This window comes from Opisthocomus hoazin, chromosome 7 (genome assembly GCF_030867145.1).
Source record: "Opisthocomus hoazin isolate bOpiHoa1 chromosome 7, bOpiHoa1.hap1, whole genome shotgun sequence".
In the NCBI taxonomy this organism is placed as follows: Eukaryota; Metazoa; Chordata; class Aves; order Opisthocomiformes; family Opisthocomidae; genus Opisthocomus; species Opisthocomus hoazin.
In genome coordinates this window covers 63,613,363-63,638,601 of record NC_134420.1, presented here as the reverse complement: position 1 = coordinate 63,638,601, position 25,239 = coordinate 63,613,363, and the positions used below count along the sequence as shown (strand labels likewise).

General features: G+C 40.9%; 1 protein-coding gene across 2 annotated transcripts in view; it reads right to left on the bottom strand.

The window, feature by feature from the left end:
* The window catches only part of ASPG (asparaginase), a 49,386-nt gene that overhangs the window by 5,625 nt on the left and 18,522 nt on the right, over positions 1-25,239 (bottom strand). The window contains exons 7-13 of one of the 2 annotated variants that reach the window (XM_075426685.1): positions 19,360-19,472; positions 17,665-17,850; positions 14,573-14,686; positions 11,417-11,536; positions 10,234-10,329; positions 9,185-9,348; positions 3,322-3,408 (exon numbers count right to left, since the gene is read on the bottom strand). In XM_075426685.1, coding sequence (XP_075282800.1) covers positions 3,322-3,408; positions 9,185-9,348; positions 10,234-10,329; positions 11,417-11,536; positions 14,573-14,686; positions 17,665-17,850; positions 19,360-19,472 — 880 coding nt within the window. The remainder of the gene's footprint in view (positions 1-3,321; positions 3,409-9,184; positions 9,349-10,233; positions 10,330-11,416; positions 11,537-14,572; positions 14,687-17,664; positions 17,851-19,359; positions 19,473-25,239) is intronic. The other variant, XM_075426687.1, reaches the window with a different exon arrangement.

The following is a 25,239-nucleotide window of genomic DNA, read 5'->3' as shown; positions in this document are numbered from 1 at the left end:
AGCGATTCTCCTTTTTCAGCATCTGTATGAAGCAATCAGGAAAGACTTTCTTTTTTTAGGCACATCATCACCCTGACAGACTTTTTTTCCTTCTTTTTTTTTTAAAATGCAAATCCTCAAAAAGCAAGTTAAAAGTCAAGCACAAGGCATGGTTTTTGCTATCCTCAACACATTTGGGAGTGCTGCTCTTAGCTAGTATCTCCATGTCTCTCAGCTGAGGCAAACAGACTTCTTTGAAAGACAGCAGGCATTAAAAGCTTGGTCCTAATTCCTGCCAAGGCACATTTATCCTTCCTCCCCCAGCCTTACCCCCCAAGTTTATGTTAAATTGAAGAGGCATCTTATTCTGAAAGTTGCTGATTTTGAAAGGCTGCAGCCTTGTGTATTATATCATATCACTTTATGAAATCTAAGAATATGAAAGAGAAGGCTGGTTTGGCTTTATGCCCCTACTTAATGTTGTGAAGTATAGACTTGAACAGAGTATCTCAATTCTGTACAGGCTTCTTTGCTTTAAAAAACAAACACAAGGCAACTGTTTACCAACTCCAGAACTTGACAAGCCTTCAGAATAAGTCTAAGTGTCCCAATTTATCTAGACATGGTTTGGTTTTGCAGACAGATGACAATACTACTGCAATACGAGAAGAGACTCTGGCATTTTAAACAGATTACCAACATTGAGACCTCTTTCTCATTTCAAAACAAAGCCATGAACCAGGTACCAAACATCAACAAAGTGATTCTAAAACTCAGACTAACACTTCTTGCTTAAAAAAAGAAACCAGCAAGTGAAACCATGAAAGATTTAATAAGTAGATCATACTTGCTGCACCTATGTGCATTTCCATGTCCTACACAAGAGTTCCCACTGATCCTGTCCAGCTCTCGGTTCTGGCTGGTACTCCTTTCCCTCTCAAACATCACTAATGGCAAAGGAGCACGTGTATTTTTATTTTATCTTCAAAATCTTCCAACTGAACTACTCTATTCTAATCTAAAATAATGAGTCTAAACATGATTAACTATGAGTCTAAACATGATAAAGAAGCTGAGAAGACAGTATTAGAACAGAAAAATGACTGTTCATGGTCTTTTATGAAAGCCAGCTTGTTTGAGGACAGGTAAGTAGCAATAAGGGAAACATGATTACAGCTTCTAATTCCGAGAGAGCTGTATGGGAGAAAAAAAGTTAAGTTAGCTAAGTGCAGGAACCTAGAGCTTATCAGAAAGCAAGCAGCTTTGTCCTTCTAAACCTCAAGAAGTTGACATACCACCTTGGTGACAAGCTCAGACTGGTACAAATTGCAGCTTAAGGCACATTACAAGATAAAAGAGACGTAGGAAAACAGTTCAAATTGGACAGAGGGAAGATGTCATAAACAGGTTGTTCTATAAGCAGCTTGACCGTGTGAACACGCTGACTGCCATGAAGGTGCCAGTGCCTGCAAAGGGAAGGCTTAAAAGGAGGTAAGAGGTAGGACAGAGAAGAGAGCCCAAGCATGCTGGAAAAATGAGTGTATCACTCAGGTCATCTGAGGATACTCCAGCAGAAGTATCTGAGACATTCTGGCAGGACAAACACCAGTACCTCAGATTTAATAACTTTTAGGCATCTGAATAATGCTCTGTGGAGAAAGTCCATGTTGGTGCACAAGACTATGCCAGGCCCTCTAAAACAGCAAGAGGAAAGCAAGCCCTTCAGCTCCATAGGAGCAGTGGAGGGAAGAGCCACCGCTCACGGACATTTCAGTGTGGTCTCAACGCCTGATGGCTGCCTCAGGCTGGGAAGCGATGCCTGCCAGCACGCATGTCCCTGGCCATGGCCACCACTCCTGCTGCCATGGCCCAGGCTCCCAACCCGCACCGGGCTGGGAGAGCCTCTTCCCCTCTCACCCCGAGCACACCACACCGCACCAAGTCCACATTCAGCACTCCCACCCTCGTTTGGAAGATTTACATTGGTTTTATACTGAACTTATTACCATCAATGCAAGTTCAAAATATATTAAATGTTAATTCTCAAAACACCAGCTCTGATCAACAGGAGGCTGTGTCACACAGATGCAGGGTGTACAACCCTCCTTAAAATCAACTGCATCAGAACCACTTTTTGTTTAAAGGACCCTTGTTCTCTTCTTTTTTCTTTTGGACACACAACTCCCAGGTCAGCTGGCCAAACTGGTTCTGCACGTAGCACCAGGGCTAAGTAAGGGGCCAATTTGTTTGCAGACCAACCCCATTCCCTAAGCCACTCCTCTCGCCTTCCTGGCAGATGGAAACGATGCAAACCAAGGGTTTAGTACTGTCCTACCACCTGCAGTGCCCTTATTTTAACTTCATGCTAAAAGTCTTACTACCCAGTTTCCTCTGAGGGTGTTACAACAACGGCAGTATTCCAGCTACTATTTCTTGATTCCAGAATTACTCAAAGGACAGAGTCCAGTCTCTATACAGAACACACATGAGCTTTACCTTGGCCTTATGGTTCTCTAGACAACATACAGCACTGGCTAGTTCCTACAAGTCTCATAGCTTCCTGCCAAGTCCTGATATAAAGGCTGGTACTCAGGGGGTTTTTTGTTTGTTTTTGAGAAGAAGAAATGAAGTAAAACTTGGAAGTAATTTTAGGAAATACATTAAACCTTCTTACAGTTTTCAGAGTAATTTGTAATTCAGGACCAGTACTGGAAAAAATAATATCAAGCATCTATTTATTTTCATAATATATATCCGTATCATTAGAACACCTTATATATTAAAAGCAATTGTATGGAAAATTAAAATTAAATATAAGGATGGCGAGCAGTTGTTCAAAAGTTTTGGAGTTAAACCTATTTGTCTATTTGATTTAGTTATTTTGAAGAATGATGTTACATGCTAGTTAGAGTAGAAGCCATTCGCATCTAAGTGAAAAGTGGATTTTAATAAAATAAAAATTATGCACTATGCGCAGCTTTATTCTCAAATACAGATGCTATTAAATCACACCTTGGACAGCTTGCTCCCCACCCTTTCTCAGTGAAAGTGCTTGGAAAAAATGGGGCATTATTTGCTCCTAGTTCACTTATCCCCACAATACTCCCTACTTTGGAGCTCTCTTGAGTTACTGGTGCTCTAACACAAAGCTGATTCTGAATATCATCACTTCACTCGTTGCCTCATTGTTAGTCTAGCACAGAAATACCCACGTTATGTGCCAGGGACCCAACTGTTTCTTGGAAGCTGTCTACACGCTGCTCTCCATTCCGAGAGTCTCTTCTGAAAAACCATCCCCCTCCACCCCAATCTGAGGGCCACCTCACCTTATATCACATATACCTGCAGAGTATTGTTCCAATGTTCTCCAAGTCATGGCTTGAAAGGTGTGCTCCCGTTTCTCTCAACAAATTAATCACTTGTATGTGCCTTTATGAAAGGAATAGAAGAAACAGAGAAAGTGTCTTGACCGGTAGGCTTTTTTTCCCTAAATCCAGCATTACTCATATACACAAACAGTCAGTGACAGTTCTTATATGATATTCACCACCATCACAGAACCAGTGAACCTTCTCCAAGGTGACAGGTGTACTGAAGATATCTGCCCTCCGTATCAAAAAACCATTCACATACTAAGCTCATGGAAGTGTGAAGTTCAGCTCTGAAAATGAAAAACGTGCATCCCTTTCTCTTCAAAGGATTTTTATTTTCTTTACCTTAGTGCTAGCTTAATTTAACGCTTGACATATCAGCAACTGAAACACACGCAAACAGTGAGGACATTTATTACATCACATCATTCCTGTATTTTACACAATACAATGCCCATATACATCAATCTTAAATAAAACGTGTCTTGCAGATAAGCAATGAATCTTTAGGCTCATGTAGAAGCTAATCCAGTTTTTAGGGCTTCAAAATTGTGTAAATATTGTAAGTATTCTTATGAACCTCCCACAAAAGCACACCTTTTCCTAACACCCTCCTCCCAATACCTTTGCTATTTATTTTCACCTGGAGTCTTTAGGAGGTCTTCCTCATCCTTTCCTTTGAGATAAAGTGACAAATAGGTCTTTAAGCACTACCAGCCAACTCCTATACCTTAGTCAGATGCTTGAGAAGTCTGTGGAAAAGGCCGGTCTCTAAAGGTACTGTCGTGGGCAGAAAACAACATGACCGATGAAAAACGTGCAAAATATGTTTTTCACAAGTGACCCAGTGAAAAGTTTAGAACTGGGTTCCAAAAGGAGGTGACAACATAATCCTCTGCTAAACAAATGATCTGGGACAAATCCCAACACAGTTTTTTCCTCCAGAAAGAGCATGATGACACTAGTAGATCAGGAACAGTTCTCCTTGAGCCAGCAAATAATGGCACGGCTTCCTCTTTTTCAATCTGTGGTGAAGAATGAATCCTACATGTATGAAATTTTTAGTTCAGTTTTAAGCAGAACAGTAATTAGCTGAAAAGTTTGACCTAAAATAGATTAAAGTGGAACATGTTTGTTCACTCAGGCTCACACTGGGTATAGATCTGAACACGGGGAGTGTCTGTTTATGCTCCTACGACTGCCTTGGAGTATTCCTCATTTCCCACCTTATACTCAAAATCACAGCAGGAAACTAGTGCTTTCTAAACTAAAAGCTATTCTATGGCACAGCACTAAAAGGCAGCAAAGCATGTAATATTCTGTGGTGTCTTCTCTCAATGTGCTTCCCCTATGAAGCCTGCACCTCTGGATTCCACTGAAGAGCCAGGCTTTTCTCTTCCCCTGTAGTAACTATTTACTCCTCCCTGGTACAAGATTCCCTCCAGCCAGCACTTCATGTCCCACCTGCATCACACAGCCATTACTACTCTGAGTGGGACCCTATAAATCATTGATACAGACAGATTTGGGGGCATCTACCCCACGCATTTAACACAGCAAATTTATATGAGGGAAGAAAGTAGTCTGAAATAACATAAATTATTAAGCATTGAAGCTAACAGTGTTTACAATAAATGCTTACAATAAAACATTTCTCAATAGAAGTACAATGTCCTGATGACTTGGAATCATTCAAAATTATGTTTCTTGTTATGGTGGGAAGCAGAGGACATGCTGGATACCACTGCTCGTTAAGTGAAGCATAAGGGAGAGGAAAAATAGGGACAAATAGTAACGAACAACTTTAAAGAGTTAAATTTAGGACTGTGACTATGAAGAGCAGATCTGTCCAAGGCGGCAAACGGACCACCTCTCACATTCCCATCACTCAAGGTGAAAACTATGCGGGAAGTTAGTCACACTACAGCCTGTTCCTACCTGCACCCAAATGGTATCTACATTCTGCAGAAACTGGAGCCTACCCAGAGTACCACTTCTGCTGTCTTGTACCCGCCACAAGAGCATTACTCATGTTTCAAGAGGCTGGCTGTGAATTTTCTGATACTGTTATGTCTTGGGCACACGAGAGGTGTTTGTCTTCAGAGGTTGTTTTTTTAAGCACTGCTCTCCTGCGGCTTTACAGAAGCCTCTTACAGCTCAGTTTGGCTGAGCTGAAGTTCAGCCGATGTCATGAGCCATGAACTTCTTGGGAATGGTTCCAATGCGATTCCTGTTCTAAGGTGACAGCACAAAACTAAGAGCAGAGCAAGTGCTGGACAATGAAAGTTCAAGGTGTAGAGGGAAGGCCAATGTCACTGTGTTAGTCTGGGCTGCACAGCTGCTGGTCCAGTCTGGCCCCATCTGATAAGCAAAACCATGAGGAGCTATTGTCACCTGCGAACTGTTCCCGACTCTCCCTTGTCTTAGTGCGCTCTGTCACCAAACTGTGGCTCCTGGTCAGACACAGGCTATAGAAACAATGCTCTTTCACATATGTTACTTCAGTTAGCCTTCTGATACTACCACTGTCATTCATCCACTCTCTGAAGGAAAAAACATAAGACGAAAAGCGTTTCTAGTGTCTCCTCCCTGCAAGATTCCATTACTGACAACATCGGAGATAAAAATCCCAACATATACTAATATTTTAATGGATCAATAGCAAAATAAATGATTCAGTGTGGCTGTCAACATTCACTGCTATGAGTGACGTCTGAGTTCCAGATAAAGACATCCAAACTTTTACCAGCTGGCGAGGGCTCTGGATTCACAGCAACCAAGGTGCCGTACAGTGCGTATCATTGCGGGCCGTGACTTGGCAGACACTCACGAGAAGTGACTCAACTTCAAAAGGGATGAATCACACATGGGAAATTAACACGCATGTACGAGTCTGCAGGACTGGGGCCTTAGGGTGCACACCTTCCACCAACTCTCTTTAAAGAAATGCAGGTGCAATGTATATCCAAACTTGACTGGCTTCATTCTTTGTAATGCCTGCTCCCCTAGCAACTGGAATGGTGATGGCAGGATCAGCCTAGTTTCACTTGCTCGGTTTTCTGCATGGTATCAGTGGGAATTTTATGCTCAGCTACTGTAAGTACAGGCTCCAGTGCACTTCTGGAGTCAGCGGTGGTTAGATTTTCACTCTGCCTTACATTTCCTGAAGTAATGTAAATGTAACCTTGCAAAATATCAAGTATTTAAATCCATATTTACGTGGGAGGTAATTTTACTGCCTCTAATCTGATGTTCTCACAGCACTGTATGAGCAACTCCCCATTTTCAACCTTTTACCACTGCACTACAAGTAGATGGAAGTGCTTTTACTACGTAAAGTACACACAATTTTTATTCAAGGCATCTTCCTGCTTAGAGAGTTTCTGTTATTAAAAAATATTATTCTATTGTTTTGAAAATGAATTATCCCTTGAGGGTACTCTAACAAATTAAAGGAATGCTACTCATTTTGATATGTCAAGCAACTGGCCTAAATTAACAGTGGTCTGTTTAGCTTCATGCATAAAGTGAATGAGACTACACGCAAATTGCAGAGTTACAAATGAAAAAGCGGAAATGCAGTAGTTTATTTCTTATTTAGAAAGGGACTGCACATTTTACCATCTAAAGAAACAAAGAAAGAGTCACTTAAACTCAAAAAATTTAAGAGACTGTCATTGATATAGATCAAGTTGCTGGTCTATCAGCTGACAGCGCTATGTTAAGAAGCTTTTAAGAAGAGATCCTGATCATCTTTACAAATTATTAAATGGAAAAGAGAAATCAGTCATCATTATCTAGGTTTGCATGCTAGGTTAAAAGGCAAGCCACCGAGAAATGTGACATAAAAAACTAGAAGAAAGCTATTTTTAAGATGAGTGGATACTGTACTGCAGTTAAATGCCATTTAAACAAATATTAATTCTCAGAAAACAGGATTAAGCTGATGCAATATTCAGTAAATTGAGAAAGTTACAATATTAAACAGTTTAAAGCATTGACTGCTCATTAAGATCAGTTTTCCCCCTTCCCTCTCTGCCACTTTGTACACTGCATCAGGATAATCTCTTCACTTTCAGCACACAACTGTTTAATAAATAGAATAAATATTTCTGTAGCAGAAATCTTTTTAGTGGGTCTCTAATTATGCACATATACAGCTGTCTGATCTTTAACATTCTCCTCTGTGTGCTTATCTGTATGAAATGCCATGTGAGTACGCAGCAAATCATAAACACACATTTACGAGATTAGTTCTAAGTCAACTCTTCCTCTCATTCCAACAGTGGAAACAAAGAGAAACTGAAAATAGTTATGGTGCAGTTTCCTTTTTCAATTCTCTATATCAAAATGGGTGTGCAGTTTTAAAGAGCTTAAGAGTCATAGCAGGAGTCTAATATAGGAGTGGCAATGCTAAGGAATCCAAACAACAAGCTCATGTGAAATTCCTCAGGCGGTAGATGGGTGCGGTAAAAAACGTAGGTGCCTTATTTGCAGGAACATCTAATGGTATCTAACGCTTTAGCATTTTCTCACATTGGACCAGAGCCACCTCTATTCAACTCCGAGGTTATTTGTTTGATTTGCTGTTGGGCTTGTTTTTGCTTTAAGACTTTAAGGGTTTGCCACTGAAGGGCTTATATATTCATGAGATAAAGCAACAACTACAAAGCCATAGGGGCCCATGCAGTAGGTACAGCAATAGCACAGTATGGCCACACAGGACTTGAAGTCTCAAGTTAACAGGGCCTGTTAGTTCTTCTACCCCTGGCCTTTGAGACAGAAAAAACCTTCAAGTTATTCCTGCAGCCAATGCAAAACCAGGACTGGCAGACCTCCCAGAGAGCTAACGCCAGCCTGACAGACCAGGTGAACTTGTCCACATCAGAAAGCTGTAGGAGTATTTGGGGACAGACATCCATGAAGACCATGAAAATTCTATCACTCCAAGCTCCTCTACAGAAGGAAACTTCTCTCCTGCCATCATACAGACTGAATATGAGATAAGGAGCTGAAAGTGGATCAAAGAAACAAGAAGAGATTAGGGCATGCAGCTTCTAACACATTAGAAGACCAATGGCTCAATGAATCCCCAGGCTATATAAACTAAGTGTTTTAAAGTTAAATTTTGATATCTGATCACTTTCATGCTCTGTGCTATGGCCATTCCTTAGGAGACAGAAAAGACCAGTCCACGACTACCATTCAAGAAGTGCTGACATCCAGAACAACAGGAAGAGGAAATCCACAGAGCAGGCAGAGCCATGCAGCCATCCCATGTAAATATGAGTGGGCGGAAGGGAAAAATCGAAAAACCAGTCACCCAGCAAGAGACTCAGGAAAGCGCTGGTAGGAGGGAAAGACTAAAACATGTCAACCTACCGGTATATTTTGTACCGTTTGAAACAGTCTGGTCTTGATGAGAAAGGGGAGGGCAGAAAGAAAGCAGACAGCTCTTGGTCCTGCACTCTCACTTCTGACAGTCAAAAGGAGTGATCAGTTTGGCTCTGCTTTATAAAGAAGCCTCATAACAAAGAGTGGAGCCCTGAAATTATGGACAAAGTCTTTGCGGGAAGGCAGCAATGAGTTACCTTATGCTAAAATTCTGCATGCATAGCAAGTTGTTTGCTTTCATTTCATATTATTTAAAAAATCTTTTGATTTAGGCTAGTCACATCCTTTGAAATGAAGCTAGTTTGTGTTATTTTAACTGCTGTCATTTACACATGACCGCTGAGACAAAACAAGACCAAAACACAGGGAGGGACTTTAAATCCAAAATGATAAAAGGTTTATAAACTTTACATAGAGCAGTGTATAAAGTATTTTGTTACCTGAACTTGATCGCATTCACCAGTGGGGTAGATCCGTATCTGTCTCTAGCATAAACAGTTGCGCCAGATGTCAACAAATACTCAACTAATGGTAAATGCCCTTCAGAGGCTGCAATATGAAGTGGAGTTCGGCCATCGTAGTCTCCACAGCTCAAGTTTCCACCCTACGAAAGGACAGATCCTTCACATGCTAAAAAGATAACGGCTGCACATTAAGTTGTTGGCACAACAGTAGATCCATACACCACATTTGAAATCCGCCATCAAAGAGTTAAGCTTGTCAAATTTACTTAAAGCTTATCTTGCAGTGTTGTTCCAGAACCAACAGAGATATTTATTCCCCCTTCTGCATGTCCCCCCCCCTACACATATTCTCATTACAGCCCCTTCACATATGCTCTTTATTGCAGTACGCCACACAGCAGCTTTGTCCCTACAGTCTGCTAATTTCACTTGTCTTAGTTTATTGTTACTTTTAAGATACATTTATCCTTTCTTGAGGCCCATTACCGAAGTCTCAAGAGTAGGGTAAACCAAGACAAAGAGGTAAAAAAAGAGGTGTAGAAGATGATACAGGGAAATGCCTGTTTCTTTTTTCAGGTATAAGCCAGGCTAGAGCTGTGGGGAGAGCCAAAAATCCTGAATTAGCACTGTGTTTTGCTTAAATATAATTTTCAAGTTCTTTTTTTTAATCATGACAGATTTACATCCAAAAGCTGGTTAATATGAATATGCATACAGAAAGTTAAGTGAAAGAAAGCAGTGCAAACCATTTTAAAGTGTTCCAAAGTTAGCAGATAAGAACTTGCATTTTAATCTGCCTGTATTTTTACAGTTCAAAAGAAAATGTAAACAGCTGAGAACCAGATAGAAAGAAGATACCAGTTTTGAAAGGCAAAGACCGAGGAGCCTCGAAACCAACTGTATTAGTCAAAGCACGTTGATTCTAAGACTTAGGTAGTTGCTTCCCAGTGAGCATAGCTTCCTCCCGTCATTTACAGCTCTATTTAATAATTCACATTTTGTACAAACTGTTAGTTTTACATTACCATTTCTGCTATGGCTCTTAGTGCATCTATGTCACCCAGTTTAGCTGCAGCACAAGCCAAAGGTGGAATTAATGCATCTCTTATGGCTTCTAACTCCTGAGAAACAAATAAAATTAAACATTTAATATCAGCCTCACCTCTAATATGATTGATGTCCAAGTCACACTGCCCTTGCTTTCACACAGAGTTTCCAAATTAGTCATTTGGATATTAAAAAATGGCAGTATTTAGTTCTTGGAAGGAAAGAAGTCTCATGTTTATTTTACATTTTGTCCATTCACTTCCATGAAGGTTTATATTCCTCCCTGGCAACACTAAAATTACTTGATATCTACATATATCATTCAAGGTGCACACACCAATTACCATCTCTGCATTGCCATAGTTACATATCAGTACAGTAAGAGAAACAGCACTGGCAGGATTTGGAAAAGACCATACAGCCCAGCCTCCTCAAGAGTGGATCAACATTATTCATGTGATTCCTCAGATATCTGGGTAACCTGTACCTCCAAGCCTCCACTGACAAGCCCCACAGGCCCCCTAAACATCCTCCCATTTCTCACGCTTACTAAAGAAGAACCATACATTCAGTACTCATTAGCTACTATAAATCCCATCTTCCCTGAAACCAAGCCAAGAGAAATGCAAATACTTGTATCTTACAACCAATACTATATTTTCTGATTTTCCACTTGGGAGGGGCTAATGTTAAACACCACAAATTAAAGTTGTGTATACTGCCTTAGCAGCAGCCTTCTGTGACTGCATGTACAATTAAGCTGCTTTACTCGTTAGTATTTGGATTGCTCCAAACTGTCAATACATTTGACCACAAAAATACAAAGCACTTTTTCATATCATTGATACCCTGAACTACAGCAACTGTCTGAGGCTTGTTATTGCAACCAGCCAGCCAAGAAAATAAACTCAAGATGGGGCTACAAAGAGGAAGAAAAAAAGTTAATATGTTTTTAATTAAAAACATTTTAATGCTATGCTTGCCATTGTGTCCTTTCTCCCCAACCCAACTGGTTAGCTGGGACACTCAGTACTACAAAAATAATATAGAAGCTCCAGTGTTCCATTTTCCTTTTAGCTTTGCTGTTCATCTTTAAGCTAGGTTCATTTAACTGAGTTTACAGCTTTACATGAGTTCAGTTTTAAATATTTAAGTATATACCTCCTTGCTGCTGATACTTAGAGATTTGGCAATCACTTGAATAAACTTGCTATCTCTCAGAGAGATCTTGGCTCCTGTGGGTACAACAGTCATTTCTCCTCTTAGATTCTCACTCAGCATCTGAAAAGCAAGCAATCAAATCCTTTGTTAGCAGAGGAAAAATATGGTAGTAGTCTAATAAAAAACCTTAGGATCAAGTTAGAAAATTGTTTGGAGGAATTATGGAAACTAATTGAACGCAGACAAAAGATTAAAGAAATAGTTACTGTCCCACGAAGACTGCAAGTTTAGAAAGACAAAGGGGGAAAAAAAAGGGACAGGCAATTAAAACTTTCTTCCAAAGCAAAGAAACCAAAATAAGAACATAACAAAACACCCCAATTTTTAGAGTATGCAGACAAAAGGTCCCTAGTGTGGTAAGATGCAGCCTACTTAAAAACACAAAGATAATGATTAATGAGCAGAGTGAGGCTGAAGACCGGAATATTCTGAAATGCTGCCTTTTGCCAGCATTCCCAAACCTCAGTGTTCCTACACAGACTGTGTACGCAGGCCTCAAAACAAAGCCCAGTGCTGTCTGTGGATGGTCATGTATTTCAATGGATTTTCAAACAGCTCCATTAGCCCTGATTTTGTTAAAATTTGGCCAGAGAGCCAGCTCTGAATGCAGACGGTCTGCAGTAGTACTACTCACTCAATATTAACGCAGGCGTGTAACAGTTTGCAGGATGGGTGCATCCAACACAACCAAGAAAAAAAAACAACAAAACAAAACAAAACAAAACAAAAAAAAAAAAGGTCAGCCAATTCCTGTGTAGAAAGTGCTTGAACATGGCAATAAAGACAAGAAAATACTCCAAAGGACAGGTTCTGGGAAATCTGGAGACCAGAGAGAGAAGCCAGTCATTAAGAAAAAGCAACTGGTTTCCTCAATTCTGACAGTGTTACACACTGGCACTCTTTCACAAAAGGTTGCTGATGCAGCTATAAAGCACATACTTATTTCAATTAGAATTTTAAAATGCAGGATTGTGAAAGTTTGCAAGGAACAGATGTGATGTTGGAAGGAGGAATGCCCCAGGTTTACTTCTGTCTAGGCATGCCCTTTAATAAAAAAAAAAAACCCTCCAAGTGCTGACAGCACTGTAGCTGTCTGCTGGAAGAGTCCCATATACCTGTAACTCAGAGAATACCAACTGCTTTGGCGCGTTTTTAGAGTTTGACAGGTTGAGATCATGGCTCTGCACAGGTAACCTTAGCAATTGGCACCTGTGCTAAAGGCACCCAGCACAAAGCCCTATGTGTCTTACTCAGTCCTACCAGCTCTGCAGCCATTTGCATGTGTCTGGGGGCACATTCCTTGCTTCTTCGTGTTGAAAGAGAATCCTAAAATAACCACGCCAGCTTCAGGAGAGCTTCCCTCTCTTGGGAGACTATTGTTTGGTGATATGCTTAGCTGAAGATATTGCTACAGACAACATATTTCCAGGCTTTCTTCTTCTCCTGGTCTCTACCACTCAGTCCCGCCCAGGCAATGCAGCACGCTGCTCCCTGAGTTGTGCCAATACAATTTTTTGTGGGTCTGTACAATGAGTCAAATGAGGAAACCGATCCTGCTTAAAGAAATTGCAAAAGTTATTTTGATTTGCAAAGCATACAAAGGAGGTTCCAGCACCACCACACAAAAACTGCGTAGCACATCCAAAGGGCGGCACATGAAGATGCAGGAGTACCTTGTGCCAGTGGTACCTAAAACGTCCTATCACCAAGCCCTCACCTGAGTAAGGCAGCTATCTCACCTCAGCAAACTGGATCTCAAATTAAGTTTTAACTCACACACCTAGGCAGGAAGCCAGATGGGAATGTTTCTTCTGTCCCAGATCAAATAATCCTCTGTGCAAGGAGATTAAAGTCTGCATTAAAAAAACAGGCCAGTATCTGTACGTTCCAGGGTCAGTGAGCATATCAAAGGGGCATCAGTGAAGAGCCTGGGTGTCTAAAGTGTGTACACACAAACACGGGCAACACCACTACTCTTCACACAGCGTTGTGCTGCCTGTGAAGCACGTTCTTGCGCAGAGTATGTTCTTGCCATCCTCACTGCAGAAACACATAGCTCCTCCTCCTCTCATTTTTCAGAGCCAGGGCTTTAAGCAAACAACCAAAAGCTCAGAGTCTGAAATTGTTTCTAAGCACGGTAAGTGGTGCTTCCAGCCACCCCACTGACGATCATAGTATCCAAATCTGTTTGTGTCAAGAGCTGCTACTGGTTGGAAGATGCTGAGCATGAAATAGTGATCAAATTTGTTTCAGTGTTAATAACAACAAAACACGATCATAAGATACACATGTGCACGCAGTGCCTAAGTCTAGAGAGTGACTCATCATGACGTCATCTCCCAAAGTGTCAGGATCATGATTTCACTGCATACAGGCACAGAAACACATGCATTCCTGCAGACTGCTGCTCCCCTATCTAATGCAGAGCTGCATGTTCCTTGTATAAGAGGAACCTGACATATAACTATATAGTTTGAGGAAAAAAGCCTTGATTAAGCACCAATGAACAGTAAGAACATTGTTAAAGGGGTTATGATTTTAAAATCAGTTACAACTGGTTCTCAGAATAATCCTTTATTTTTTATGTATTTATAAAGTGTATCTCCTCTTACAGAAACAAAATCTAACACTGTCATGAGTAATGCTGTAAAGGAAGAGGCTGTAGGCAATATTTATTTTCAGAATTAGCTCTGTGTGAATGAGCCTTGGATGAAATTTTAACACACTAAGATCAATGACAAGATCTTTGCTGACTTCAGTAGGGTTGGGATTCTGTCTCCCATATGAATTTCCACATATGGTTTTTTAGTACAGAAATGTCCAAGGCAGACTACTACTGTTTAAAGATGGCATTTTAATGGCTTGGTCATGGTGTTCACCTGAATTATGCAGAGAATTCTTTTCTCTCCCCATCTACATACATTCATTTGCCTAACAGTATTTTTGTTAAGGAAAAAAACACGTGATGTTCACATTATGGCTCTAGAACCAATTGCTTTTAAATGCAACAGGGAAGCTCAAGGCATTCAGCTAAGCAGAAGCTGGCACAGTAGATGAGAAAGTTAAAGCCTTTCAAGGTCACACTGAAATATTTACCTGCCTCTTCTCCTCCCAGCTAAGCTCACTCTTGCTGAGCGTGTATGACAGTTTAGTTAGGGCTGCCTCTGGTGTCATATCACCTCCAGGAATTACTCCAACATCAGCGAGAGTCTGAATAAAAAGGAATAATGATTCCAATTAGCATAGCATTCAGAAATACCTGCGTGTACAGAAAATGTATATGAAAGATGAGTAGCTACACACAATATAGTACGTAGTTGTGCCTCCACTCCCTTGCCCCTCCTACTGCAACCGTCATTTTGGTAATTTTAATTATCAAATACCAAGCAAATACTAGAGCCAGCTGAATAAAGGTGACTTTTACTTTAAATTCCTTTTCATGCAATAACATTGCAGAATTCAACCAAACGCTTGCCACAGTCACTTACTATGCTAAAAGGGAAAGGTTACAGGTCCATATCAGCTATCTGCATAGTTGTCAGATTCCCTTTATTGAAAAGCTGCAGTTACTCTGTTTTAACCCAGTGGCATTTTGAACATTGCCAAGTAGGCTGTTCTCACACAGACATATTTACCATTCTTTTATGGGGCATTGCTTTGGATGAATTCCAGCACTACAGTGTGCTCACAGCAGGAGTGTTTTCAGAGCCTTTCAGGCTGCACTAGCAGTGTATGATTTGGAACGTACAACTAAAATACGTAATTTACACAGTTCTGACAAGAGCAACTGAAAAACATGACCTTTTAAACTCATCTTTCTGGTAGCTAAACAAAATAAGCTATCTGAATCAAAGCAAAAAGCAGAAAGATCTTTGCTGTTGTCAGCAAGCCTCATAAGCGTACAGTGAGCAAGACAGCAAAGACGAAGATTTCAGATCTCTTGTCACTCAGCTGTACCTGGGCAAACACTCGGGCTTCTCTAAACTACAGATCATCATCTTTGCCATAATGTGATGCCTCACAGTTAAGCATCTTGAAATAGGTTCTTTACACTGCATTCTACTTTTAAATACCCTGTATATAACCTTCAGCTTGGAAACTTCTTGTGGCTTAACTAATATTTTTAGCAAGATACAGAGCCTTAATCAGCTCATTAACCACCTCTGAGAGCCCCAGACTAAGATTTTTAAAAGTCACATGAGAAAACACATACAGAGAAGGTGAGAAATACTTTCTGTACTGCAGAGCTAGCCAAAGAACAGTTACGGCTTTTTCCACGGGTTTGAGAAAGAGCAGGAGGAAGGGATTTCCCAGCTTCCTTCCTATACCTAAAGTCCCCTCAATTGTAAGTTTCTACTGTGCAAAGGGATCAGAGGCCAACCATTCAGTTAATTAAAACAAACACTTCAAGGCAAACCAGGGACTCAGCTGACCCACCTGGCTAGCCTGAATGAGTAAAAAATGGCCTAGCCATATGCAAAGACCTATGAAAGATTTTATTTAAAGAAAAATCAAAGTAAAGTTAACATTACAGCAACTTTCCAGCATTTCCTCCATTGAGCAGTTCCTTATGAAAAGGAGAAGGCAATGAAAGAACAAGCACGAAGTAATTTTGGGGGACTTGGCTCTGTCTTTGTTCTCCTCAAAAGTTGCCAAGAAAACAGGACAGCCTCCATCAGTGGATGCTGAAGCAACATAACACCTGCTCCATATAAAAGTGGAAGCCAGAAGTGAACACGTTTCCACACAGCCTTACAGTGGTTCAGCAAGACCTGAGCAGAGTCTTTCAATTCAGTGTACCAACAGTCTGGATCAGAGTGCAAAAAGCCATTTTAGAGGTGTCTACTTGGAGAATCTTTTAACCAGAGCATAGACAAGGTTTTTTTCTTCCTTCCATGCATTTCAGTAGTTCACTTCAAACAAAAGATCACATAAAAGCTAGGTTTCAGTTTCATGTTGTTTTTCAAATATAAGTTTGGTGTCTTTTATTGACTTAACTGCTTTCTTCTTTCCATGTGTACTGTTCTATATAATCCACGTATTTCTATCATATTTGCTACAGAGCACGAGACCTTTGCAAAAGTTAGTACTTCTCAAAACACCCCCATCAAGTTATGCAAAGGTTTTACCAACACCCAAATGACTGCCCATATCAGAAAATACCGAGTTTGGATACTGAAGAGGTGGAAAGAAACTCTTACAATGTCCTTTTCTTTCTGCCCAAAAGAGACTATGTGTTCTTGAAGCAAATATAATCCAAAGCTGTGTCAAAACCAATGTTAAAAAAGAGGGAGGTTTCAGCACCAGACTGGAGTATCTAGGTTTGCCTTACAGCCAACGAAGAGACTGCCTCTGCCAGACGGGTGGCTGCTCCCGACAAAACCACGTGTCTAAAACAGGCGGATGAGTCACCCTCTGGCACTGCTTCCTGGCTATTTAATGGCTAGCCTTTTTATACAGGCCAGTTAAACCAGCTTCCTTCACGCTACCACATGCAACACGTACTCTCATACGGCTTTGAGCTTTATTAGTCCCAGTGATGTCATGTCTTAATACACAATTAAGAAACTCAGTATAAAATGCCCTGAATATTAACAGTATCTACACAACGTCTGCTTTAAGCTAGCCTTCGTGGGTGAAACACAACTGATTTCCATTCTGCGAGACAGATAGTTCCTTGCATACTGTTCTCCAATCTCACTGATTTCAGCTGCGCTTCCAGTCAAATAAAAACTGGTATTTGGAATATTGTTGGATTTGCAGGCTTTCTCTATATCCTTACATTGTAGCTAAGCGACTGCTAGCCTATCAAATACTACTTTATTTGATTGTCTGACACCTAAGCTAGCTTCTAGCTCAGTGCAATCCCTTTGGGAGAGATACTGCCAATCTAATGCAAGGTATCCTGGAGTGCTGCACACGACAGGAGCAAGCAATCACTAATTCGTGATTTGAGCTGATCGTTTCAACCATTCAGACTAGGAGTAATAGGATCTTGTTTGCAGATACATATTTAAATGCTTCCAGCTAAAGTTTTTTCAGGTATAGTTATTTTATGAGCAATATCTTTAGAATTTAATACATCTGGCTTTATACACTGGGACTACTACAAGCATATAATCAGGTCGTATCAGTGGGATGTTTCTTTTACACAGCAGTAGAGCCTGAAATCATTGCACAAGCCTTACCTGCCCTGTTGCATAGACCGTTTTAACAGACCCTCGTAAGCACTGCGTACAGTTTATAATCACTACTTGTCGTTCAGCTGCTTTCCTCAGTTCTTCCAGCAAGTCTTCTCTGTTGTTTGGGGCGTTGCCACTTCCATAAGTTTCAAGTACAATGCCCTCAATTGGAGGCTGAAGAAATGCTTTTACCTGTTTAAAAATAAGACAGGGAAGAGAGATAAAAGGTGTGTTTAAGTCACATTACGATTTTCATGTACGGCACAGAGTTTTTAAAAATGGTCTATTCCTGTTATAGTCTTACAGGCTCTCACACCTTAGAGTCTTCTCGTGCCCTTCTGTGCTCCCCATTTGCAGTAACTTGGACTGTAGAATAAGCTTGAAAAAAATGTGAATTTCACTCTTTCACTCCCTTTAAAATTCCTGGAGGGATAGATTTTAAAATAAACTATTTTCTACAGTCATGACCTCTGTGTGAAAAAGGATGCTATTGTTCAAGTGCCATTAACAGGCTATACTGTTGCACCATGGTGGAACGAAAAGGTAGATTTACACTTATAAAATAAATGTAGAATTATTAATTGAGATTAGAACCCCCACCCCTGCCCAGATTTGTTACTTTAGCAAAGAGTTTTGTTAAGAAATGTCTGCCTAAGAGAGAACGTCTCACCTTTCAGGAAGGAACATTCTGATGAAGCCAGGAGTTTTTTAAGTCAAAATCCAATTGATTTAATTCAAGGCAGGAAAAAAAAAAGGAGGCACTAATACATTCCGGGACAGTTGTTAATGAGGTAGCTATTGTGCCTCACTGTAAGAGAAAGCCCAGCAAAGTCCTCTTCCTAGAAAGATGTATTTTAAACAACCTAGATGTTTCCTTGCTGATCACACACACTAAATGCAATACACTGTAAGCCCCCATGAGGCTAACTATGCAGTTGGAGTTTTATTGCAAATATACCACCCCTCTGCCTTTCCATCTGTTCATATTCACCTAAAAAGAATGGTAATATAATTGAGGAGTGCTGCTTAAACTACTGGATTTGATTTAAGATGGCAACAGCCACAAAAGACCTGTCAATTTAATGGAACTAGTATTAGACAAAAATTTAAAGACAAATCTACCTAAAACTACAGTTCTGCAAAGTAATTTCTAAAGGCAAAAAAATCCCACTTCTCATTTTCAGCACAAAATCCCACTTCTCATTTCAAGCTCTATGGATGTTGAGGGTCATGTTAACCATCAGTGTGAGACCAAACGAACCTTAAAAAAGCATGAATTGTAGAAATAGTCACATTCCCGTCCACCCACCATACTGTGTATTCTTTGACAAGATTGCTATTAGTATGCCTCAGTATGCAGCAAGAGAGCATTTCCATGGTCACTGCAGCCTGCACCTGCCTAGAAAAACACACTTCACCTATTTATGAGCCCTGATAAGAAATCAAATTTCAGAGCCCAAGCAGTTTAGACAAAAGATATCTGAAAAGCTTTTATCAATAGTTTATGGCATATGAAAATAGTCTTTAAATGCTCTGATAAAACGTATCAGAAGACGACAGATCTTCTCCATTCCCTCCAAAACCGCAACCACTGCTACAACAATGCAGCTCTCCCTTGCTTCAGCTAACTAATCAAGTATTTGAGCATCACTTATTTGTGCATCACTTCACCCACTTCCAAAATGAAGTGGTGACACTTACAGCAGCAGCAGTGATTCCTGGGAAGATTCGCAGAAGCCCAACATTCCTGTTCATATTGGTGTGAACTCGAAATTTCTTTTTGGTATTGGCTCTCCACACCGTTTCCCAGTTTACTGTTAAAGAGAAATGGCCTTGTAAATTTAACACTAAGACATATATTAATTACACTTGTAGCACTTCATACTTGCAACACTGTCTTTAAACCTGTTTCTTATGTAGAGGATTCATGAAAGACAATGTATTTTTGAAAAGACAAAGTAAAGGCCCATTTGAAACCACAGTCATAGCAGCTGATCTAACACACCTTATTTACTAGATACCACAAAATATGTCTTCAAGGCCATATCTGGTTCAGGATCAACTGTGTTATATTTTAGCTGTAATTCCAAAATAGTCTAGATACCGAGTTATATCAGTATTATTCACCAATATTTCCAAGTTAGTGCTCTTCAAGGAGATATTTAACATGTACACTTCCATTAAATAGCATTTTATAGCAGACTTCCAAAATGGATATTTTATTCAATGTCCATCAGTGAACAGGAGAATCTATCAGACACAAAGCTGTCTACCTCTACTACAAACTCTTCAAACGAGAAGTCTGATAGCTGTGAAAAACATCCGAGTACTAGACCGATGGGTTCACGATGTTGAACACGCCCTGATGGAGAGCAGCTCTGCGGAGAGCGACCTGGGTGTGCTGGTGGATGACAGGTTGACCATGAGCCAGCAGTGTGCCCCAGTTGCCAAGAAAGCCAATGGCATCCTGGGGTACATTGAGTGTGGCCAGCAGGTCGAAGGAGGTTCTCCTCCCCATCTACTCTGCCCTGGTAAGGCCCCATTTGGAGTACTGCGTCCAGTTCTGGACTCCCAGTTCAAGAAAGATGAGGAGCTGCTGGAGAGAGTCCAGCGGAGGGCTACAAGGATGATGAGGGGACTGGAGCATCTCTCCTACAAGGAGAGGCTGAGGGTGCTGGGCTTGTTCAGCCTGAAGAAGAGAAGGCTGAGAAGGGACCTTAGAAATGCCTGTAAATATCTCAAGGGTGGATGTCAGGAGGACGGGGCCAGAGTCTTTTCAGTGGTGCCCAGCGACAGGATAAGGGGCAATGGGCACAAACTGAAGCACGGGAAGTTCCGTCTGAACATGAGGAAGAACTTCTTCCCTCTGAGGGTGACGGAGCACTGGAACAGGCTGCCCAGGGAGGTTGTGGATTCTCCTTCTCTGGAGATATTCAAGACCCTACCAACCCCTACCATTCTGTGATTCTGACAGTGCCAACTCTCCCAGTTCAGAGTACTTAGAAAGCTTCAACCAACAGAGTGGCAGGCAGGTCTAGCACAGGTGAGGTATTTACTTGTCACGCACTGACCTGAACTTCATTGTTAGGTAGCTGGCCCGATACCAGCCTGGGCTCATGTTTAGAAAACAGACCTTCATCTTCCCAGACATAAAAGATGACAAATGCAGTTACTGTTGCCGCTAATCACCTCCAGAGTTTATTAGGTAGTTACTAATGATTAAATAAAATAGCAGGATTCAATTAACTCCCATTACACATTTAGAGCCAGAAGCCAGCTGTTTTAACTAATAGTTTGTTTGTGTTGCATTATTAGAAACCAAGTCATGCATTATTGATTTCAAAATTTTACTACTTCAGTGCAGGAGAGCAGCACTGGTAGCGCTGATGGCTCCTACAAAGCAGCTGAAGAGGTTTAACAAACAGCAGCCAACAGCTCAGAGGGTCATGCTTCAATGAAAGTAGACCATGCCATAAAGCTACCTGTTTCCCCATCATGATTTAAGCTTTTTAGATTTTGGAGAAACTCCCAAGCAGCAAGACAGATAAAAGATCTGCATGCATAATACCGACTTGCTTTCAGCCATGCGGAGAGTTACTCACACCAATTACTGTTGCAATCTCTTGCAATCAGCAGACAGCCATTTGCAACAAAATTCCCAGTATATTTAAAAGCCTCCATTGAAGCCAACTGTATTGTCCCATTACCAGAGATACCAAAAACTACACAGTCCATTAAGTCAGGACAGAAAACAACAGTCACTTACAAGACTTGAGAACTTCCCCTTCCTCTCATGGTGCCCTGTCAGCAACTAGAGCCTCTCTCTGCCTGTTCTTTCTAAAAAAATACCGTAAGTTGTTAACCAGGTCACAAGCAGTTGGCTTGGCATCATGTTTGTCCAATAAGCCACACTTCAGTGGGTGGACTCCTGACGCCCTGGGAATGGGAGAATAGAAATACAGACTGTTTCTACAGTTTCTTTCTTCGTGTTAAGCTGGCCAGCATGGTTCTGAAACCACCTGGTTGGATTTAGTAGTTAGTGAAGCAGTGCTCAGAGGCCTCCACGAGCTTGCCAGAGCGCATTAGAGACCGGCAGGAGATACACAGATGAGTGCAGAAAGCTGTGTGTTTGTTCTGCTTGAGGTTCACAGGCCTGGTTAACCATGTTCACTCATGAGCACTGTGCTTTAAGAAGCAGCGGCGTTTAGCAATAAATCCAGTCCTTTCGACCTTCTAACACATAGATTAATTCTTTAAAAGCAGCCTCCTCTATAGGAAGGGATGGCAATAAAATTGTATCAGAGCTTTCTTTCCTTTATCCTCCGTAAGCTAGGAGTCCCTGCCAAGGCTTCACAAATGCATACTACTCAGTTTGGCAACTGTTAGTATCCCTAATGCCTGTAACGAACTTGAAGAATGAACTGAGGAAACCTGCCTTGGCATGGATCACTAAGACATTGCCAAAAGTAGAAGACCAAGGAGAGAGATCAGAGGATAGGTTCAGAAGCCAGACCTACACCAGGCCTATACCTGTACTCTTGGAGTAAGCTCTACCAAATAACATATCGCCTTCAAGATAAAATGTAATGCATGCAGACATAGTCCACTGATATAACTGCAAACTACATTAAAAAAAAGAACTAAAGATTGTCCCTGAGTTAACATTCTCTTGGTCATGAACCTCATCAGTCTAGATAACGCGCTTCGTGCTGCAGACTCCACAGATGTCAGTTTTCCATTAGACAAACTAGTCTAAAAGGCAGAACAAAAGGCAAGTGCGATGCAAAAGCCAAAGACAAACAAATACACATAAAAGCCTGACTTCATCCCAGATTTATTCAGAACTGTTGTAAGTGAGGCAAAGAGCCATGCAGGGAAAAAAAAAAAAATTAGAACACACCCTTTGGATCCTCCATCTCATAGATTACATCCACAGAAAGGAAGAATATTTATGTCACACAGCTAAGTTCAAGCATCTTCATTGTACTGATTAAACCAGCTGTCTTGCAGCCTATAGTCATACCTCACTGCAATCTTCTTTTTGTTAAAGAAATAAATTAAAAAAAAAAAATCACACACAATTTTGGAATCACTAGCAGTTCTTAAGTAACCCATATACAAGCAGTTGAAGTACAGAAAGCTGTATATGTCGGTGTTCATAACAGTTTTTTATCCTATGGATAAGAGCGACTAATTAGGGATATTCAGTTTTGGCACAACACAGAAAACAGTAACCTGTTCTGACTTGGATGGCCCCTGTGCTCATAAGAAGTTTAACTGATATACTGTACTGCATTATGTAAATATGAATACAAAGCTGAGGAACAGATGTAAGCTAGCTACTAATCTTGCACAGTAGAAAGAAGGTTTTTAAAGCAATGTACATAAAATAAAGAGGTAATGGCTATTTATATAGTGTATCCAAAACGGCTTGGGATAGAAAAGATTGCATTATTCAAGGAGACTGCATTCAACATAATAAGGCCTTGTGTTTATTCTTCAAAAAAACCCATCACATAAACAATACTCTATTTCCAAGCTCCCCCTCCCCCCCAAACACTATAGCTTTTAAAATTCCAGCTCAAAAAATACATCCTCCTCTTATTCAGCTGTATTCACCTACACACACACACACCCATCCCCCTATGGTGATAGGGTTAGCACAGAAAAAACATCAACCTGACTTAAAAATAAAATAAAAAAGAGAAGCAGCTCTAAATAGTCTAGAAAGCAGCAACCTCCCTCCCCCTTTTTTTAAACAGCGCCTATGCCACAAATGCAGGTCTCAACTTATAATGGGAGAGCAGCAACTAAGAGCGACACCTCCCTTAGGAGTGGTGACTGAACTCCGAGTTATGAAATCAAACAAGAAATACAGCTTTTTGTGATTGCAGAGCTCCAGACAAACAGCAACGCTTTCTTCTCATCCTTCTCTGCAGGGCCACGGGCGAGCCCTACCATTATATAAGCTGGCCCGGCGTTCATCACAACTCACGGCGGCAGCCAAGGGGTGGGGAACGCAGGCCAACCTATGGGTGCAAATTCCTGAAGGAGGCAAACAAACACAGACCCCCCTTTTTGGCAGTTTGTTATAAAACAATTGACACACACCTTTTGAAATGAATATTTAAATTGAATGGTGGTGTTGCAAGAATCTACATGCCTGCTTACAAGGGAGGGGGGTGACCAAAAGCACTTCAGTGAAGAGAGCTGGCATTTGCCTTAATACATAAATGACTTCGGCTTTTTACTATAAATAACCAGAACTGCCAAGCAAGACACAGACTTGGCCAGTGACAAATAGCTTCTCTCTAGTGAGACTGGTGGGTAGACGAGCCAAAAGGGCCTTCTAACCTGCTGCTGCACCACGTCTGCACCCAGTGTCACACGGTCTCTGTTCACCCCCTACACATGTTTCTTATCATACGGTCCTGTACATGTACACCACTCTCAGAAGTTACACACATGTGATGAAGAAAGTCCAGCCATGGTAACAAAGCAAGTTTCATAGTTGCTTCATTAGGACAATAGAGAACAGAGGAGAGTAATCAGTTATGAAATATACTGAGTCTCTTTACACATTTCAAGTGAAACAGTCCTCCTTGTCTTTCCTGTTTTCAAAATATGGGAGAAACAAGGCAAGGTGATAAGTCCTAAGATTTCAGAAATATTTTTGGTTATTTCTGTATTGTCTTTTCATGCACAGATTTCTGATTCTGCTGCAAAAGTATTTCCCACCAGCATTGTGTTTCTTACTCATCTCAGAAGCAGGCTAGAATTTTTCAGTTCTTACAGGATTTTCTTGTGCTAAACTGAAAGTCTCCAGGAAGCTGACACGCTTGCTCATCTAAAACTGGGTAGCGGGACTCTTGGGTGTTGCTAACACAGTTAAGGATGTGGCCAAGAACACAGCCAGTTGATGGGATCAGAAATCCACTGGAACAAGGTGAAAAATAGATATCAAAACTGAAGAAGAGAGCTGCAGCAAGGCTAGGGGATGGAAGAGGACTAAGCTTCTCCTCTCTGGCTCTGAATTAGATCGTTGCTTTTATGTGGTCTGCCTAGCCTCGAACAGCATGTCCTCTCCTCATTCCTGTGTACCAACCCATGACCTCATTACACTCCCCACTCCCTCCATCCTGACACTTCTACCCTTCTGCTTTTCTGGAATTCTCATTCCCAGCTTTGTTAGAACCGAGAAGCCGGAGGAAGAGTTTCTGCACATGGCCTATTCCTCCTGTTATCGTCAGGCTGCTCTCCATAATGCTGAAGCAGCAAGAGTCAGCCTGTCTACAGGAGGATTAAGACATATTATATAAAGTTGTTTGAAAAAAAAAAAATGTTAAAAGATGCTACATTTGTTTTTAAAAGCCCAGGTGGTTCGTTGTCTCCATGAAAGCTTCATACAAGGACTGTAGAAGCAAACTCAAGGGAGACAGCGATGTTTCAAACAATTACTTTGGACAAAATAAAGCAGCACTAGTAGATTGCTCATACTATAAACTATGTTTTTTTTAAAATGAAACAATCCTTCAACACTGACACCATCATCGTGGATAAATGATGCTAGCCTAACTGGGT